The sequence below is a fragment of the Xenopus laevis genome, chromosome 9_10L, assembly GCF_017654675.1.
Source record: "Xenopus laevis strain J_2021 chromosome 9_10L, Xenopus_laevis_v10.1, whole genome shotgun sequence".
Lineage (NCBI taxonomy): Eukaryota > Metazoa > Chordata > Amphibia > Anura > Pipidae > Xenopus > Xenopus laevis.
This window is the reverse complement of record NC_054387.1, coordinates 56,258,042-56,279,007: the sequence shown is the minus strand read 5'-3', so window position 1 is coordinate 56,279,007 and position 20,966 is coordinate 56,258,042. Positions and strand designations below refer to the sequence as shown.

The following is a 20,966-nucleotide window of genomic DNA, read 5'->3' as shown; positions in this document are numbered from 1 at the left end:
CATGAAATCCAATTTCTATTTTTTATTAAAGCATTCATAGCTGTTGTAAGCTCATTTAAACATCTCGGCTGTCAATCAAATATTGTCTGCCCCTCTTCTATGGCCTGAGCATAGAGGCAGGGCAGACAATTACCTTCACTTTCCATTCAGCACTTCCTGAAAATCTCTGCTCTCCTCACATCCCCCGTTCTCTTCACTGTTTAATTGTGTAATCAGCGCATGGGGATGGACATCAGGTCCCCTATTCTGGTGCACAAACAAGATTCTGAGATGATACAAGGCTTGTCTTAATAACAGTGTCCACAAAATGGCTGCTGCCTGCTTGCTATAATTATGAATTCCCAGACTGGAGGAAACAAGATTCAAAAATTTATATAGTGTAATTAAAGTTCATTTTGCTTGACTGATGTGATAAAATAGGATTATGAATAATTTTTTTGGGTAACGGGTAGGGCTGCACCGAATCCACTATTTTGGATTCAGCCAAACCCCCGAATCCTTCACGAAAGACTCGCCGAATACTGAACCGAATCCTAATTTGCATATGCAAATTAGAGGGGGGAAGGGGAAAATTTTCTACTTCCTTGTTTTGTGACAAGAAGTCAAGCAAATTAGGATCCGGTTCAGCCAGACAGAAGGATTCTGTCGAATCCGAATCCTGCTGAAAAAGGCCGAATCCCGAACTGAATCCTGGATTCGGTGCATCCCTAGTAACGGGTCCTCTTTAAAAAAGTTTGGGGATCCTTGTTCTAAAGCATGACTTGCCAAAATGGACTCCAAGAAGATCCTCTACAGCATAATCCATAGCACTGCTAAATAGAATGGACTGACTGAGTTCCCTGCCAAATAATGAAAGCAAAAACAAATTCAGAGCTCAAATCATCCGGATCACCAGTATCCAGAAGAGACCCAGGGCGGATCATGTTGCAAATCATCATGGACATCGACTGGGGAGCCTCTCCATGAAGCATCATGGGATCTGGTTGTTGGGCTGCATTTGAAAACACTGTATTTAGCCCTCCACCTGGATGGCCAACTCAGTGGTGGGTTGGTGGCCTGGACAAACAAGTGGGCTATTAGATGGGTGTGGTAAGGCTGATCTAGAGGACTGTATGAGGATATAGCAGCCATATAGCACACAGACCATACCCACACTAAGCTCACATACCAGATGCCAGTTAGTTGGGCATAATGAGGGCAAGGGGGCACTAGTGGAGACTAGGTGGCAAGCTGGCATTGCCTTTGATAAATGTTGGACTATGATTTTTTTATTATTACTAGGCAGATTGAAGTGCTGGGGCTAAATAAAGGGAAAGAAGCACTCCTCCTTCCTGTTGCTAATGAAATGTTTTATCTACAAATGAATCGATTACTATTAATGATTATATTTACATAAATTAAAAACTCAGCATGGGAACAGGGCAGTGTGTTGCTCAATTAGAAATCCTAGGTGTACGAAAAGTCTAGGCCCTGCCACAGGGCAATATGGGAAATAATATGTAACCCTCTAAGTTACATAAGAGAGATGTGCACAATTGGGTGAGAGAAAAGTTAACCTAAGCTTTGCTCTTGGTGTACTCACCCAACCACTGACTGAGCCTAACATATGCCATAGGGACATTTGTGGACTCAATGGAGCCTTAGAATCATTACTTGCCCAGAGAAAACATTATTGGAGCAGAATCAGAAGACTCCTCTGCAATCTGTCAATTTTCCATCCTGTTTTTTTGTCTTAATTCACTGTTGGCATTAGTCACTTCCAGTCTCAAGTGTGACTCACCCAGTCGAAACCATCACAACCTCCATTTCAGTATCACCTCCTCCAGTCTAAGCTCGGTTCAGCCTTAAGCTGGCCATAGACTCAAAGATCCGCTCGTTTGTCGACATCGCCCCGTCGGAAGCCCCCATACACGGGCAGATAAGTTGTTAAATTGGCCCAAACGACCGATATCGGCAGCTTTATCTGCCTGTGTATGGCCACCTTTAGCCTAGGACAGAAGGTATTTGGGGACAGCTGGAAGGCTGCAGGGTAAACATCCCTCAGGCGTCTCATAATATTAGGGACCCCAACTTGCAAAACAAATTTGACCTCTGGGATTTTCCGATTGTCTATTAATAAATACACATCATTTTATCCAATGATACTTTATTGCACATGGTCAGTCACCTCTGGAAAAATCTGTTTCCTGATATTCCACAATATACAGATAAAATCTCAAGCCCCTTCCTCTACTACTTATGGCAGGGAAGGGGTTGATCAATGTAAACATGAAGCTCTGCCCCCATGCAGTCGCACGTATAAATAAGCTGCACATAAAATGGCTTGGGGGGGGGGGGCAGGTTAATGATCCAGACAGGGATCGGGTTCTGCGCATTTAGTATGTTGGTATATCTTTATATCGTTATTGTTGGCGCCACTTGCATACATAGCGCTGTACAAAATTACATTATAACTACAGACAGGGGGACAAACACGACAAATAAATAAATATACACAATTACACATATTCAGTGCTACATAGGAGGAAGGTGCTCACTGCCCCACCAAGCTTACAATCTAAGTGGATGGCTAACATCATGAATGTACTGTACCTATCTCACAATTTAAATGTAATCCCCTTCTCCCAGCTGGGTTACCTTCTGGGTCACTGTCTGTCCTCTCCCCTGGTGGTAAGGCAGTGGCCCTGGGTGGCACCCAGTGATCAGGTTACTAGTTTGCATGGGTGTCACCTGGCAAGCAGGACCCAGAATGGTAAGTGCCAGGTAAGATCAGAGTCATATCGCAGTTCTACAGCATAGTACAGTCTCATTACACACTCAAACATAAACGCAAGAAGTGGTTCTTAATTCTTAGTTTTAGCCTCACACGAAAGATAAAAACTAAATATCAAATGCCCTTAGAATGGCATTTGGTCATGACAAAACATAGGTCAATGACACACAATATATTATACAACCTAATGAGAAGTGGCTCAGAAATGTTTGCACTGGCAATGCTGGGTACGATACTGGCCCTTCAAGTAGCCAAAGAGGCTACTGTAGTTACCAAACTGGTGGCAACACTGGTTACAAACCTCGCTGAAGCCGCCATCTAATTGTCCACAAGCAATTTGGCCGAATACAGAATTGAACCCAAACCCTTATTTGCATATTCACATTTGAAACACAAAAATAAAAAACATTGCGCCATATGTAAAAAAAAAAAATCCACATACATTTGCCCCCATAGCTTTAATGTCACATTATTTCGGTCTTGGCACAGTCATGTAAGACCTGAATGTAGCTGGCATAGGCAGAATGCAACCATCCCAAATACAAATATAACCATAAATACATCTACTTCTTATGGAAAACTAACCAATGTAGAACGGTGGCCCAGGTGCTGCAGCCCCAGAGCTCAGGGGAGCGGACAATTTGTGCAGAAAGAAATAGAAGGATTAGGGCACATTGGAAACCACACTCAGATCACACTAAAAATTAATGTTAAAAAAAACCAGAAAATATTTTTCTATTTTTTTTTTAAAGGGGATCTTAATTCAATTTTTAAAATGCATACTGTATATAGGTCCATTTCCATGAATAAAACAATTTTATATGTATGTCTATAAAAAATATTGTACATGCTTCAAGATACACGTGATTGTTTCTGTGGCGACTTTCTCTTCTCAATAGCCTTCAAAGTTCAGCAGCTGCTGGCCATCCTGCTTGCCAGTGATTGATGGGCTGCCCCTCTGATGCTTAACTGCTAGATGAAGCTCAAGGGTGGTTTAACCTTTACACATATATATATATATATGTTGAGTAATGACTGTGACCTCAGAGCATCAGGCAGTAATATGGCCAGCGTTCCCTGAACTTCAAAGGAGATCGCAAACAAGACTGAGAAGAGAAAGCTGCAGAAAAAAATTGCATGTAACTCAAAACAGGTACAACAGTTTCAACAGACATACATTACAAAATTGTTTTATTTAGTGATGGAAACCTATATATGCTTTAAAAAACATGACTTTAGCTCCCCTTTAACTAAAATATTTGGTCTGCTCTGCACGTGCCCTAAACCTTCTAATTCTTTCTGCATAGGCAGAAAGCAGATAGGGCTAAGTGGACAGAGCATGCGCTTAAAGGAAAACATATAACTTGGCACACTGGGCATATACGGAGCATATACATCTATACATCTATGTACTGGTACCACAACTGTTTGAGGCAATGAACCCTGAGGTAGCAACAGATACTTTGCAGTCCTGTGTTCTGCAGTAATAATCCCACCCCACCTAGCTGTAACGCCCCTAAACATCCACAATAAGCAAAAAGGAAACAGCACCCAGCATACTGGCATTCCAAAGGAGACAATGGGCTAAACACTCTCCATTTCTCACAAACAATATGGCAGCACCACATGGACTATACCATGATAGGATGAAGGAAACGTTGACCCCTATGCAGTAAGAGTGCGCAGCTCTGGGGATCCTCGGTCCAGAATTCATTGCTGTGTTATGGAAGAATTGTCCAGAATACTTAGCCAAGCAATGGAATTATTGCCAGAATCCTTTGCAGTGCAAGCGTCATTACCCAGAATCCTTTTCTAGGTAATGGAGTCAATATTTGCAGAGGACATGTCCCTGAATCCCTGCCCCCCTGGTACCAAATGTACAGACTGCACCCACATAAACTATTCAGCCTTTATTATCTGATGGGGAGATGCCCGTTACACTAGAGGAAAGGTCAGGAACCTGAAACAGTGAATTCAGTGTCTCACAATACTAATCCCCACGTCAGTGCACTCGGAGCAGAAATGCATGTGTAAACAAATACACATGTGCAGACTGGGCATCACATATTTCATATCTAACCCTGCTGCTTGATTGTAAGGGGACTGTAACACAATGGAGAGATAACAAATGCTGCCTCCCTAATATTTATATTACACAATTACAAAATGGGAACATAAAGAGAAAGGGAGGATGTTTAACACTATTTTGGCTCATGACAAAAAGCAAGTGTCCCCCCTGTCACTCACAGACAATGCATGTCGAGAACTCGCCCTTCTTTGGAATATTACTTATTAAAGGTAACACAGTCAGCCATATTGGGTACCCTGTGCAATCCCAACATGTGTGTGACATTGTCTCTCCACTCACATCACATATAGTAACGTAGAGCATACTTTACAAACACTACAGCACTCACTAAATAAAGGGGCCTACTTAAATAAATTAAAGGGCAAACACTGCACTCTGGTTTAAGGAACCAGGCACCCCAATTCCATGTTGGGGAAACATTCCCCAAAGGCTCGTACATATTTAGGCCAAAGCAGAGATTAATCAGGGATAATATTGCACTAAGTTCCTACTGTGACCGCAGAAGATTAGTATCCTCTATGAATATACTATCCTCCTATTCAGCAAGATAAAAGCAATATACCCTACAATAAGAAAGAGAGAGGAGAAGAGGGATCTGTCCCAGCCTTCAGTGAAATGGTTTAAAAAGTATATATAATATACGTATAGAAATACATATCTAAATATACTCTGTGTTGTATGGTATGGGCGTGCAGCCCCCAAGTGCAAGGAGGTAGCAGCAATGTATGGATATCTGGGGGATAGGAGAAATACGCATCTAAATATATTTACTATTTTGGGGTGGGGATTTAGTGCCCTCACCACCCAAGATCTATCCAGCCAGTCTCAGTTTTTATGTAAAACTACAGGTAAATAAAAGACAAATAAAGTCACAGTTTGCAGGGAAAAACAAGATCACATCACTGACAAGGACATATTACTCTCTATAAATACTTTGTCTAATAAACCCAAATCTGGCTATGTAGCAAGCAGTTAGGCACCCTCTGCCCAAATCTCTGTACCATGCAGCCATGTACCCACTACTCAAATCAGGATACAGTATGTGCTGTGCAGCCAGACACTCAATGCTAGGCAGGGAACAAGTAACAGAGTCCCTGTGCAAAATATTCCCTTAGCCTGTCAGTATCGGGCAGATCTTTATTCACTCTGATGGCAGAGTAAGGTGCGGCCAGTGTCACAGACACAGAGTGAAGCTCTGATCCAGAGCGAGCCAATCTCCTGCGTGGCTAGTTCCGCCAACAGCTCCGTGGCTAGTTATAGACACAGAGGAAGAAACCGGCCAGCACTGGGAGTAAATTGAGTGTCAAGAGCCACAGGGTAACCACCAGGTTTGGAGAGTGAGAGCAGAGATCTGAAAGAGGAAAGTGAAAATTTATGGGTCTCATACTCATAGAAACTGGCTCTGGCTCAGGTAAATAACAGTAACGTTACCAGCTAAACATCAACTCACCCAAAGGAACGGCTCTGGTTCTGTTATCTAGAGGGGGGTCTCGCTCAGGTGGGCACATATCGCAAAAGGCTGTGCAGGATGGACAAACCAGGTTCCCCTCATAGAGCCAGGAATTCATCTGGACATGGACATGGAGTATCTGGCCTGATTTGGTGCATAGATATGGGGTATCATGAACCCAGACTTGGAGGCCATCCTCAGTGCAACTGACCTGCAGGAGAAAAGTACATATTTATATATTGTGAAGATCAAAAGTAATTTAGTAGGCCTCAAAGTCAGGTCAAGATATCTGCACCAGCTTATAAAAGGTTAAGCTAATGCTTGCTGTTACAAATATTATAATAATATGCTTGCAAGTGAGGAGAAAATAGGAATTGAAAACACTGACAGGGAGAAAAGAAAAGCACCTAGGAAATTTTTTATGATTAACATCTAAATATATATAAGAAAAGAAGAAGTGGCTTAACTGGACAGTTTGACATCTGCCTCTTAACAGATGACGGTGTGTATAAAAAACCAATGAAATGTAATCAGCATATGTTCATGTAATTAATTAACCTATGAAAGTTATTTGAAGTGTGATACGTAATAAAAAAATGCGAATGATCCGGATATAAAAATATATGTCAAACAGAGACAGAGAATCTTTGTTCGGACCTCTGCGATAGCTGTATTGCTAATCTGCATTTTGGTGCACCATGCCATTAAACCTTATCTTCTGAGTTTGAGCATTATCCGTGTGCCCAGATGTGGAGATTACCAAGGGAAACAAATCTGAACGATCTATCTATATCACTATACAATAGTGTAAGAGAGGTATGCACCACTCACAGAATTTATATATGAAAAATCAATACATTTACATTTTTGATACCTCTCTTCCAATATTGTATAACATTTGCAGGTACCCAGGTTGTTCCACTGTCAATGGTGTGCACCTTTTGGATTTGTATATCTATATATATCTACAGTTAGGTCCATAAATATTTGTACAGAGACAACTTTTTGTTCTAATTTTGGTTCTGTACATTACCACAATGAATTTTAAATGAAACAACTCAGATGCAGTTGAACTGCAGACTTTCAGCTTTAATTCAGTGAGTTAAACAAAAAGATTGTATAAAAATGTGAGGAACTAAACCTTTTTTTTAACACAATCACTTCACTTCAGGGGCTCAAAAGTAATTGGACAATTGACTCAAAGGCTATTTCATGGGCAGGTGTGGGCAATTCCTTCGTTATGTCATTATCAATGAAGCAGATAAAAGCCCTGGAGTTGATTTGAGGGGGGTACTTGTATGTGGAAGAATTTGCTGTGAACAGACAACATGCGGTCAAAGGAGCTCTCCATGCAGGTGAAACAAACCATCCTTAGGCAAGGTCACACCTGGAGATTCGGGGAGATTTAGTCTCCCGAACTGCTTCCCCCGCCTTCAGCGGCGCTTTGTTTTCCGAAGTAGCCCAAAGTTGCCTCACGAGGAAACTTCGGGTGACATTGGAAAACAAATCGGCGCAAGTGCCATGCCACAGGCGTTTTTATTATTCTAGCAGGTGGAAGAAGTCCAGGGAGATTTGAAGCCACAAAAAAGAGGCGATTAGTCACCAGGTGACTAAATCTCCCAGAATCTCACAGTGTGATGTTACCCTAAAGCTGCAAAAACAGAAAAAACCCATCCGAGAAATTGCTACAATATTCCCAGTGGCAAAATCTACAGTTTGGTACATCCTGAGAAAGAAGAAAAGCACTGGTGAACTCAGCAGCGCAAAAACACCTGGACGTCCACGGAAGACAACAGTGGTGGATGATTGCAGAATCATTTCCATGGTGAAGAGAAACAGCCAAACAAGTGAACAACACTCTCCAGGAGGTAGGTGTATCGATATCCAAGTCTACCATAAAGAGAAGACTGCATGAAAGTAAATACAGAGGGTGCACGGCAAGGTGAAAGCCAATCATAAGCATTAAGAATAGAAAGGCTAGATTGGACTTTGCTGAACAAACATCTAAAAAAGCCAGCACAGCTCTAGAAAAACATTTTTTGGACAGATGAAACCAAGATCAACCTCTACCAGAATGATGGCAAGAAAAAGTATGGAGAAGGCGTGGAACAGCTCATGATCCAAAACATATCACATCATCTGTAAAACATGGCGGAGGCAGTGTGATGACTTGGGTGTGCATGGCTGCCAGTGGCACTGGGACACTAGTGTTTATCCATGATGTGACACAGGACAGAAGCAGCCGAATGAATTCTGAGGTGTTCAGAGAAACTGTCTGCTCAAATCCAGCTAAATGCAGATTGGGAGGCTTTTCATAATACAGATAGACAATGACCCAAAACATACAGCCAAAGCAACCCAGGAGTTTATTAAAGCAAAGAAGTGGAATATACTTGAATGGCAAAGTCAGTCACCTGATCTGAACCCAATTGAGCTGCATTTCACTTGTTAAAGACTAAACTTCGGACAGAAAGGCCCACAAACAAACAGCAACTGAAATCCGCTGCAGTAAAGTCCAGGCAGAGCATTAAAAAGGAGGAAACGCAGAATCTGGTGATGTCCATGAGTTCAAGACTTCAGGCTGTCATTGCCAGCAAAGGGGTTTTCAACCAAGTATTAGAAATGAACATTTTATTTTCAGTTTTTTAATTTGTCCAATTACTTTTGAGCCCCTGAAATGAAGCGATTTTTTAAAACAAAGGCTTTAGTTCCTCACATTTTTATGCAATCTGTTCAACCCACTGAATTAAAGCTGAAAGTCTACAGTTCAACTGCATCCGAGTTGTTTCATTTAAAATTCATTGTGGTAATGTACAGAACCAAAATTAGCAAAAAAGTTGTCTGTCCAATTATTTATGGACCTAACTGTATATCTATATATATATACATATATATATATATATGTATATCTATATGTGTATACATCTACAGTATACTGTATATACATATACAGTAGATACATCTCTCTCCTTCCTCACAACTCCAATTTATATTTGTAAAATAGGGAAATGAGGGTGAAAGAAAACAGTGCGGCTAAAAAAAAATTTGGAATTGTTTATGTGACGAAAAGCCATGTGATTTTTTTGGATTCGGTTCAGCCAGGCACTTGGATTTGGCCGAATCCAAAACTGACACACTACTGTGTAAGCCATCAAACAACAAAAAGAGAAATAATTCACTAGCCAACAGGAAAATAATGTGTAAAATACATACAACAATATGGTCTATATGCATTGCTGGGTGCCAACAGGCCCCATTTATCTGTATCCATAGCCATACAGCTTTCCCACTGGGCTCTAAAGTCATACAACACTTTAGAATGCTATAAGAACCCAAACATCTCTCTTGGATGTACAGAACAGCATTACTGCTGAAGCAAACCAAAGAGTCTAGCTATAGTGCTAGTCTAACCTTCTGAGCCTTAGCACACAGAGCACAGCAATTCTTTGTATATTGTATTTAGTGGAATGTTGGTTGCAAGCAAATATACGTTATTAGCCCCGATGATTTCCTATAATGATACTGTACATTTTTTTGTGAAATTTGCATTGAAAAAAATCCCAAATAATTTGCATTGAAAAAAAATCCTAAATAAGTACCTGGTAACAGCCGCTTCCCCAATCTGGATAACTCATCCTTTTCATGCATTGCTCCATTACAAAGGCAGATCTCTGCTCCAGGCATGCAGACTCCGGCCCATAGCTTTCAGCACCGTAATTCTTAGAGGAGGCTGAAATAAATATAAATTTAGTCGTGAGTTGAAATTATCTGAAATGTCCCAGATGGAGCAAACGCATGTGCAAACATCAGACACAACATTCCCTGAAGTGATAATCGCACTAAAACTCTCATGTCAGTTGAAGATCCAGCCAGGTAGTGTGACTTTTGAGCTTACAGACAAGCAACTGGGTTTACTTGCCCTTTACAGGACCAACCATTTGTCCATTTAGTTTTTTTTATAAGCAAAACCTCTCAAGCACTCTATCTTTCACAAATGTTTTATCCAAGAAGATATTTCTGGTGAAGAATGATAAGTGCAAGAGAAAATAAAGGCAGAACAACGAGGCATTGAATAATTTATATCCCACCTGGTTGGTTCTCAGATGCTCTGCAGTCGGAGCTGCGTTGAAACTCCCCACTTTGATGCCAGCGGAACTCCTGTGCAAAGGGGCAAAAGTCTGCAATTTCCACAGCCCCACCATAGAAAGGCAAGTCGTCTGTCAACACCCCAGGGATATGATCAAAGTACTGCAAATAATAGCAAACAGTCAGCTAAGTAGCACAGCTATCGAGCAGCTTGTAGCAGTGAGGTCACTGTACAGAATGGAAATTTGTGAAGGGTGGATGTAACCCTAGAAAGACCCTTGGGTAACCACTACTGCTGTATGACAGGGGCACTCTTGGATTATATTACCTGGTATTCTTGGGGTAATGGGGTGGAAAACCTCTGCAGGTTACATATGGCCACAGCCTTCTGGTCCTGCCTGCAGGTGAGTTGTAGGGGGTTGCTCCGCACAGTGTCACAAAATGGACTCAAATTCTGGTTCCTGCACAAAGATTAAAGGGCAGGCAAACACACAGTTGACATAGAGAGACACATTGACATACACCAACACTCTGGGGTAACACTGGAGACAAACTTCACCAGTGATGTTCCCCATAGCAACCAATCAGCAATAAGATTTGAACAGTCACCTGAACCAGTGGTTTCTTCAATGTTAATAAATATGCCCAAATGACATGCACACACGGACACAAAGAAACATACTCTTTCTTGAGTTTGTCAATCCAATATTTGCAGCTTTTCATGGCAAAATCACAGCCTTTCCCACGGCCCCAGTCGAGTCTTTCAGCCATACTGTAATTGGCTCTGTACCACCTGGAATATAGACATCAATATCATTCTCCCACTCAGTTGGCCACCCAATCAGACACTGACCATGCAGGGCACCCTGTAAGCACTTCTACACAACTCGACTCTTACAGTAAATTCAAATGCAGAGGGTACAGGGGCTGGTACAACAGAGCACACTAGAACCTTTCCTGGCAAATAAACCAACCACATCTTACCCTGTGTCTTCCATTAGTGCCAACGTTATTCTGGAGAACACCCTGTTCTGTGTGTGAGACCCAGTCATTGCTTCATTCTGTGAGAAATAACACTCATTATTAAACATGCCAAGAGGGCAAGCATTAATATAATACAGTCCAGAGGGAATATACCAATCATATGGTCACACTGATTTTCTGGAAGGTGGGATTGGCTGGGTACAGAGAGCACTGAATGAAGAGTAAATACCTAAACCTTGGCATAATACACATAGCACCTTGCAACCCCAGCAATCCAAATGTATCTCAGTATCCCTTCTCCTGCTGGAGTCTTATCACATTAAAGTGATACTGACACTAAAAAACTACTTTTCAAAAGATCTGATTTTGTAAGTAATTGTTACTTGAAGTTCCTCAACCTGCCTGTTTTGATAACCTGACTGTCCCTTCTTAGCCCGTCAGTTAGAGATTCTAATGCTAATGGACTAAAGCTACACAAATATGGCAGCCCGATCATAGAGGAATATGGGGGATCAGATGGGTAATGTAAAAGCATCAGGCAAATACTTTTATGCCAACATTACAAGTAGCATGCGATATCATGATAACTGTAAAAAAAAAAAAAAAGGTTTCATTTTTGGTTTCAGTATCTCGATCAAGATCGAAACAGGCTGTCTGCAAGTTTGGATATATAGCTCTGAACCATTAGGCTGTATCTGTGCTATAAACCAGCAGTTCTGGATGCATAGTTTGCCAAAGGGACACAAAGGAGTGATTTGCATGTCTCCGCCCATGATTCCTTATGGGAGAATTAAAACTCTAATTTTTGGTATCTAGGCAGTGCTGTGTGTATGGCATGAGTCAAGTAGATTTTTCCAGAAGGCATCACTTTGCATATAATTGCTAGCTAAGGGCTTTTTGGCTCCTTTCAGCCCTTCTCACCCTAACCAGATTTGGCGCCCCAATTATCTCTTTATGGCCAATGGCAAGTTGAACATTGTGCCACTGAGTAAACGGACAAGAACAAAGTCTTTGAAAAAGCCAAAAAAAAGCGATATTAATGCATTGGAAATCCTTCAACCCCCCTTCAATACAATATTGGCAAAAACTGATAAATGACTCTCTCTCAAACCAGAAACTGACTTATCTGGCTAGAGGTTGCCCAGGAAAATTTGAAGCTATTTGGGGTACCTGGCTAAATATCCAAACTGTTTAAGTGCATCTAAACTCATACAGTATAATGTATATGACTAACTTGTACCTCTGTCTCACCTCCCCTCTCTACATTTTTTCTTCTTCTTCTGTTTTCTATTGGTTTTGTAAATATTTAAAATAAAAACTTTAAAAAAAGAAAAAGCCACACAATTATGATGCATAAAGGCCACACATGATCTGCAGGGGTTTCTGTCTTCTGAGAAAAGTTGACTGACCTCCAATAAGCGTTTCTCCCAGTGGTTCAGTTCTGTGCCAATGCCACCTTGGTTCTCTAGCTCCATACCCTCCAGAACAGGGCAGTCAAAGTGCCTCCGTGCTTCCTCCTGGGCAAACAAACACATCACAATTCTGTGTAAGCCATCAAGCCACATAGAGAAAAATTATTTAGTAGCCCCGTGTTGTCCAACTATGTGTGCTGTGGCAGAGGGAAAGAAATTTTCATTGTGAAAAAAATTGAAGGTGTTTTAATGTACAGCTGTGAGCTGCTGTGCTATTGTTTTATGGAGGTCGCTGATGCTGTAGGTTACTCTGCCATTTAATGATGGATGCTACTTTGCAATTAAATGTTGAGTGATCAATGTAATATGATGTAACTGTGTCATTTAACAATAGTTGATCAGTGCAATATGATGCTGGACGTTACTTTGTCATTTAATGTTCACCAGTCAGTGCCATTTGATGCTGGATTTTGCTTTGCCATTTAACGTTGGCTGGTCAGTTTTGTGCAGTTTGGCCTTAAAGGCAGGTGTGGTGACAAGGCCTTGGCTTGAAGTGGGCATGGTTTAAAACCTGGGCATAGTCGAGACTCACTTCCATTATCGGCCCTACACCACATAGAAAAAATTCCAGCCCATTGTACCATAGAATTTGGACAACCCTTGTACTAGCCAGAAAGTAATTAATGTGTAAAACGAATCTACACCAATATGGTCTATATGCATTGCTGGGTGCCAACAGGTTCCCTTTACCCACCAGGCCCACCTTACGCGTTTCGCACCCTCTGGCGCTTAGTCATAGGTATATCAGATACACCTATGACTAAAGCTGGCCATAGACGCAAAGATCTGATCGTACGAATCGAGGATTCGTACGATTTTCAGACCGTGTGTGGAGAGTCCCGACATTTTTCGTCTGGCGGAGATCGGTCGTTTGGTCGATTGGACAGGTTAGAAAATTTCTGTCGGCTGCCGATAATATCTCTGCATGTATTGCCGATCGTACGATTTTCAGTGGGAGACTGTCACTAGCTTTGGTTGGACATAGATATCGTACGATTGCTGTCAGGGGCAGAACATTGCTGATCTGTTCTTTATTTGATCTGACTGGTAAGACTTTGATCTGAATGGTTAGTGGCGGGTCGGGAGATGGGAAAATCCGATCGTACGATGATTCGTACGATCGGATCTTTGCATCTATGGCCAGCTTTAGCGCCGGAGGGTGCGAAACGCGTAAGGTGGGCCTGGTGGGGTCAGTATGTATCTGAGTTTTAATGCTAATCTAAAAAAAATGATATTTTTTTAATGAAAAAAACCTCGGGACAGTTATCTTTTGATAAAGGAATCTTTTGCATATAATTGCCTGAGAACTGGGGCAAGTCCCTTAGGCTTAACTAAGTTGGAAATCAGATGTGGACTCCCAATTGATGTATAAAATCCCTTTACCTGTAGCCAAGAAATCAGTATCTTGTTGGTGTGTCTAGTTACTCAGACACCTTTAAATTAACTAATTTGAATGCAAAGTAAAATACCTTGGACAAGATAGGCAATAAGGCCCACCCATACATATACAGTAAATACAGCTAAACAATAAAGGAACGTACATTATGGCAGCACCATCCAACACAAATACACAGTAAACAAACTATACCCCAATATTACTAATTCAATTACAACAGAATAAACACCGCAAACAGAGTATATTTACTTACTGTGTGTTGGGTTCTTAAAAAGTTTGATGAGAACTACTCACTGTAACTCTGGGTGTGACCAGGAGAAAAACATTGTGGTGAAGAGTTTTCTGGCCACGAACGTCCCAAACTCTCTGTACCATCCTAACCACTTTGTCACTCCACTGGTAGAATCCACGGCTGTGAGATTAACAGCAATAGCAGCATTAACAGCAATAGCAGCATTAACAGCAATAGCAGGCCTGGACTGGCAATCTGTGGGTTTTGGCAAATGCCAGAGGGGCTGCTATAAGATGCCAAAGACAGTCACTATTTAGTGGGCTGGTGGCAGCACCATTCCTGAAGAATGGTGCCCCTCTTCCGCCCCACCCCCCTCCTACTCTGCTCTGAAAACTTTAGCAATGGAGCAAGTGAAATGGGGAAGAGCACCACTAGTGCAGAGTGTGCTGTAACTCTTAAGTATGGCAGAGGCTCCCAGTGAGACTGACTCAAGATTAAAATGACAAACACATAATGGTTGCACATCTCTGTATTGCTTGCACAAAATCTGTCAGCACTAAAACTCTCTGCTCCTATCCTCTTGTTTTGGCTGATCTGCTTCAAGTGCCCCCCAGCTGGCAACACGGAGTCCAGAAAATACGAGGTCTTGTATCTAACAAGAATATAGCTCTTTACCCACCTCAGCCTGGCCACTACATTTCCATCCATATAACCTTTAACTGGAACTGCCTGTGGACTTACCTCTCATTGAAGAATGGGAGGCCATTGATGTATCTCTTTGTCAGCGGCATCCCATCATCATCATAGTAAAAGGCAAAGAGCCCAGCAGAAAACCCCTTTGGGAACAGACAGTTATTCAGAGATCTTATCTAATAAAACATTTGGTAAATATTGATATAGAAATACACTGTAGTGATGTCTCGCTGTGCATTGTACTTTGTGCCCAGTGTTTCTCCTGTTTTACCAACAGATGTAAGTATGAAAAGTAGCTCTGCATATTTGCATTGTGGTACCCCATTCTAGGGATTATGTGTGCTCCAGTGCTTTTTTTCAATATTACCCACAGATGCGACACTTGTCACTTACCAAGGCATGGATGATCTCATGTTTAACTGTGGATAGCATGCCCACAAATTCCTGGGGATGGGTGGAAATCATGTTTGGGCATAAGTTGGCATAACCAGCTATGGGCCTGTTAATGGAGAAAACAGTACAGCAGGTCATTTACAGAAGTCACAGGAAATCAAAATCATATGTGCACAGTATAATCAGTAGGGGTGGAGGTGTCTCTTTAGTTTATTGTCCCACGGGGACCCCATATCTACCCAAGAATCCATGAACCAACCTGTCCATTTCAGACTCCAGCTGGCAGTAAGCAGCATACGCCACAATGTTCTCCTGGCTGCATCTCTCAGTGGTCATTGCACTGACATACAGTACAAAGTCAGTATCCTGAATTCCTCTGCCATCTGAGGCTCCTGAAGGGCCACAGTGCCACTGGGCTTCACTACACACCATGCATTGCTGGGGGAGAAAAATCTACTGTGAATAAGGAGGAAAAAGCTTCTCTGCAGATTTTACTGTTATCACTCACAGGGTAACACACAGAACGCCAAGCATTATTTGCAAGCCTTGATTCCCTCTGGTGTTCCGTCAAGTCACCACAAAAGTACTTCAATCATGGGTATGGAAATCAGAGGCAAACAGCAGAATACCTGCTAATCAGTGCTTTATTGTGCGTCCACACAACATGTTTCGGGCAGCAAAAGGCCCTTTTTCAAGTGTGAAACACTTGAAAAAGGGCCTTTTGCTGCCCGAAACATGTTGTGTGGACGCACAATAAAGCACTGATTAGCAGGTATTCTGCTGTTTGCCTCTGATTTCCATACCCATGATTGAAAGATTTTACTGTTAAGTACTGCGTATCCATAAAACCTACAGATCCTACGATACCACTAACTATGCCCCGAAACCAACAGATCCTACAGTACCACTAACTGTCTTCCCAAACCCACATATTTTACAGTACCACTAACTTCTTCCCTAAACCCATAGTGCAGGTAACACACGATCAAACACACAAACAACCTAGTAGCTTTCATTACCAGATGTTCCTCTGTATGCAGATTCTTTAAAGGGCAGTACCTGTAGATGTTCTTCTGGTACAATGACAGGGCCACAACGTGTGTACTCTGAACAGGTGCCATGACAGTATCTACGGGGATCATCTCTCTTCTTCAGATACTGATTGGTTGCACATTGCCTTTAGGGGTAGAATATTAATTTAAAGGAGGCATAAAGAGTTGGTTGGGACAGCAATCACCAGTAAGTTAGTTTTGCAAACTGTTCAGGAGGGATTTTGTCTCATTCTACAAGGCACATTTACTCCAGGTTGTTCAGGTTTGTCTAACGTCCCTTGTGCATCTCAGCTTTCAAATCATGCAACAGAATCCCAATGGGATCGAGATTAGGGCTGTGCGTGGGCCATTGCAGGACATTCACCTTTTTGTATGGTGGTCATGCAGTAGGGCTGCATTTCATGAGCAAGGTGCATCTTGTTAAAGTAGTATGGTTGGTGCAAAACACAACTTGGCCAAAAGTCGAGTTTTCAGCAGGACAGTGACCACAAACACAAGCCGCTCAGGAGCAATAATAAAAATGTCATAAACAAACAAATTGATGTGCTCAATGGCCACCTGACTAAACTGGGACACACTTGCCTAGAAGAATAGGACAAATCCCTTGAAAATACGAAGTTCATACTTTTTTTCAGTACATTAAAACAAAAATAAAGCAGGTAAAAACATGTAAATGCAAAATGTAGGTACAAACATTTAAATGCAGAATCTAGATAGGCAGTATGTTTGAAGCACAAGGCCAGCAGGAAAGGTCTGTGCTGCTCTGGAAGTATTAGGTACAGTCATCACTACAATAATACCACAATCAGCAACATGTTATATTAAGATATACATGAACCACAGACATGGAAGTGCTTCAGTCAGTATCCAGTACCTACCTGCTGAGCAGAATAGAGCTGCTAGGCTTCCGAACCTGAAAGGTCATTTGCAGATAGGAAATTGCTTGTGGGAAAAGTTGGTTCTGTGGGAAACACAAATGATGGCAGTAAAGGCACAGATTTGTCTTTCAGGTAATGGCACACAGTACATGTAGTCACCAGCACATGCCCATGCTGAAGGAGAAACATTAGTAAATACAGGCACATTGGTGCCAGACATTGCCTTCTTCAGCATTTTCCAGCAGCTATGCGATCCAAATGACAAGTCATTCGGACAACATAATGTATCATGTGCCAGTGCAAAGTATTCTGTAACTGCCAACGAGATCCAATTAGATCTCATCATTGTCTGACAGATATCATCTTTAATGGATACGTAAACCTTTAAAATAAAATAATAATAATTAAAGAGAAAGGTTTCTAATTTTTTTCCCTAACCAGAAGAACATCAGAGCAGTCCTCTTTCTTTCTCCTGACAACTTCCTTGATTACTTGGTGGTCAGAATGTCGGAAAATGACCAGCAGGTGGTGCGGTTGTAACAAAATGAATTCTCGTTAACAGTATGTGTATCCTTTAATATCTTGGAATTAAAAAATAAAATAATAAATGTACATTGCTTAGAAAAGCACCCTACTCAACTTTACATTCACTTATTTTAAAGGTTTACTTTTTCTTTAATTCAAATAGCTCTATAGTTAAACTGTTCTAGTCTCATTTGGAGATTTTGGCCCTTGGGCTGACTGCTCCTCCTTTAACTCCCCCCAGCTAACAGACTGCTCTACCCCTTATTTCCCTCCGGCCTGACTGCCCGCCTCTTATTCCCCCCTAGCCTGAATACCCACCTCTTATACCCCCCTAGCCTTACTGCTTATTTGCAGATATTTTATAACTGTAATTGGATATGTATGGAACCTGGGTACCATGAAATCTCAGCAACAATGAGGTGCAAATTACATAGATCTTCAGTCCAGGTCTCTATGAGTACCGAGAATGTAAACAGTGATTTAAATTCTTAACCTACTTGGCTTCTAGGCTGGGACCCCCAAGTGTGGCCAGTGTACCACTATCCTAAGGGTCAAAGCACAGTATGTACTTTCATCCCCAATATCCGAAAAATATACACCTACAATGAACTGAATTTTACATCCCACTGAAAAAAAGGGAAGCTGCCACAAGTAGCTCTGCCCCATCCTTCCTGCCTGAGATCATATAGATATGTATCTTTGGTTAACAACAGCTAGAGAAGATCCAGTACCTAGTGGGTTATTACAGGAACAGTAACAACAACAAAAAATCGTTTTTTAAGTGTTTTAAAGTATTGAAAATATCATGTACTGTTGCCCTGCACTAGTAAAACTATCTGTTTGCTTCAGAAACACTACTATAGTTCATATAAACAAGCTGCTGTGTAGCAGTGGCAGAAATTTAAAAAAGGCTATATGGCACAGGCTAAATAGTGGATAACAGATAACACCATTATGTTCTACAGAGCTTATCTGTTATCTGCTGTGTAACCGGAGCCTTTTCTCCTTTGAATGGCTGCCCCCATGGCTACACAGCAGCTTATTTATATAAAACAATAGCAGTGTTTCTGAAGCAAATACAAAAGTTTTACCAGTGCATGGCAACACTGCATTATATTCTTATTACTTTAAAACATACATTTTTTTGATGTTACTGTTTCTTAAAGTACAAAGCTTGGTCATCAAAGCACAGCACACTCAACCACCCACCACACACAGTTACAGGCCAGTTTCTCCCAGCACTTTGTAAAAAGAAGGCCAGATTATGGGCAATTCAGGAGTTTAATGTATATTAATTCTAAATGAGAGGGAGGTGTGGTATCGCTTACCTTCACGAGTCTTCTCTTTTCGGGGGTAAGGCTGCAAGATACATAGAAAAGCGTGTTAAAACATTACTGCCGTGTGGAGTCTACACTGCATCTATAAACAAAGTCCAGCACATCCCTACAATGCAGCGACCCAATGTAACATGGGAGAGCATGTGTTGTCCAATCACCCACAGACTGAGTTATAGATGGTGCTGGATACAACTAGAAAAGAGAAGCTCAATGACAGAACCCTCAAAGTAACAGATAATTACATAACTATTTATTTTTATAAAGTCAAATAGCAAATGCTTATCTGAGGGTCTGTCCAGTGAGTTCTTTCAACCCCTGTATTCCTCTAATTTTTCCCTCTTGTGCCCCTCTCACATGATAATATACCAATAATACTGTTACTCTGTGTTATAATAACATTGAGTAACAGTAAGGGGCAGATTTATCAAGGGTCGAATTTCGAGGGTTCAAAAAAACCTCGAATTCGACCCTCGAAGCTTTTTTTTTGCGCAAAAGCTTTGATTGAACGATCGAATAAAAATCGAACAATTTGAACAATTTAAAGCGATTGATCGAATGATTTTTATTCGATCAAAAAAACGTAGAAAAGTGCTCTGGAAGGTCCCCATAGGCTAACATTGCACTTCGGTAGGTTTAAAAGTGGCGTAGTATGAAGTCGAAGATTTTTTTTAAAGAGACAGTACTTCGATTATCAAATGGTCGAATGATTTTTACTTCGAATCATTCGATTCGATTGAATTCGACCAAGTCGATGGCCGAAGTACCCAAAAAAAATACTTTGAAATTCCAATATTTTTGCATTCGAATTATTCACTCGAGCTTGGTAAATCTGCCCCTAACTGTATGCCACATCTAGAAATAAAGAAAGAGCAGTACTTACCTCTCGATGCTTTTATCATAAACCGTCTTCACTCTCAGTTGCGGGGAAACGTGTCTCTTCAATATGTGATTGGATTTTTGTGGAACTTTATACACCACCTGCAAAAAGACAAAAGATCTCCCTGAATATTTATCGGAAAATCCCCATTCACCGGTTAATTGAACCTTTCCTCCAACCGCCGCACATAATTGCTCCCCCTCTTATTTAGATCCAGTCTGTTATTATCAATAGCATGTATGTATGTATTACACCAACATATTCCACAGGTTTGTACAATAAATGGGTTTATACAATAAATATACATTATCCACCCATAACCAATACAAGAGGTAAAGATGGCTCTGACTGTGCTACTATTTAACAGACCCCTCTCCCATGTCTCAATGCTTTCCCTTTTTCACCCTAAAGCCTGACTGTTGCAGCCGACCCCTGTACATCACCCCTTCCGAATCTGACAACTCGCCCGCTGTAAAACTAATCCCATTTCGCAGGTTCTAATAGTTCCCATTCCACAATTACCTCATCCGGGGCTGGGGCCCTGTGCCTGCAGTTAGCGGCTCCTGCATAGCGAAACGACAACAGAAAAAAAGCTCCGAGTGTGAGCAACCAGGCCGAGCAACCCCGAAGATCTATTGGCCCTCCACCTCCCGGCCCGGCAGCCATCTTTTCCCTATTCAGCTGGTCACCATGGTAATCTGACGTCAGAGTGAAACCATCTGCCAAAAC

At 41.5% G+C, this 20,966-nt stretch overlaps 1 protein-coding gene across 1 annotated transcript; it reads right to left on the bottom strand.

The window, feature by feature from the left end:
• Positions 1-2,129: 2,129 nt before the first annotated feature.
• Positions 2,130-20,966, bottom strand: lmln.L (leishmanolysin-like (metallopeptidase M8 family) L homeolog). Its single transcript, XM_018235608.2, has 17 exons — positions 20,760-20,966; positions 20,241-20,338; positions 19,352-19,382; positions 17,499-17,581; positions 16,628-16,745; positions 15,828-16,006; positions 15,569-15,674; positions 15,224-15,318; positions 14,545-14,662; positions 12,792-12,899; positions 11,383-11,459; positions 11,081-11,191; positions 10,727-10,859; positions 10,401-10,560; positions 9,912-10,042; positions 6,313-6,523; positions 2,130-6,213 (listed from the first exon to the last, which is right to left on the bottom strand). Exons 1-17 carry the CDS (start codon positions 20,901-20,903, stop codon positions 6,113-6,115), a joined length of 2,004 nt encoding a protein of 667 aa, XP_018091097.1. The 5' UTR covers positions 20,904-20,966; the 3' UTR covers positions 2,130-6,112.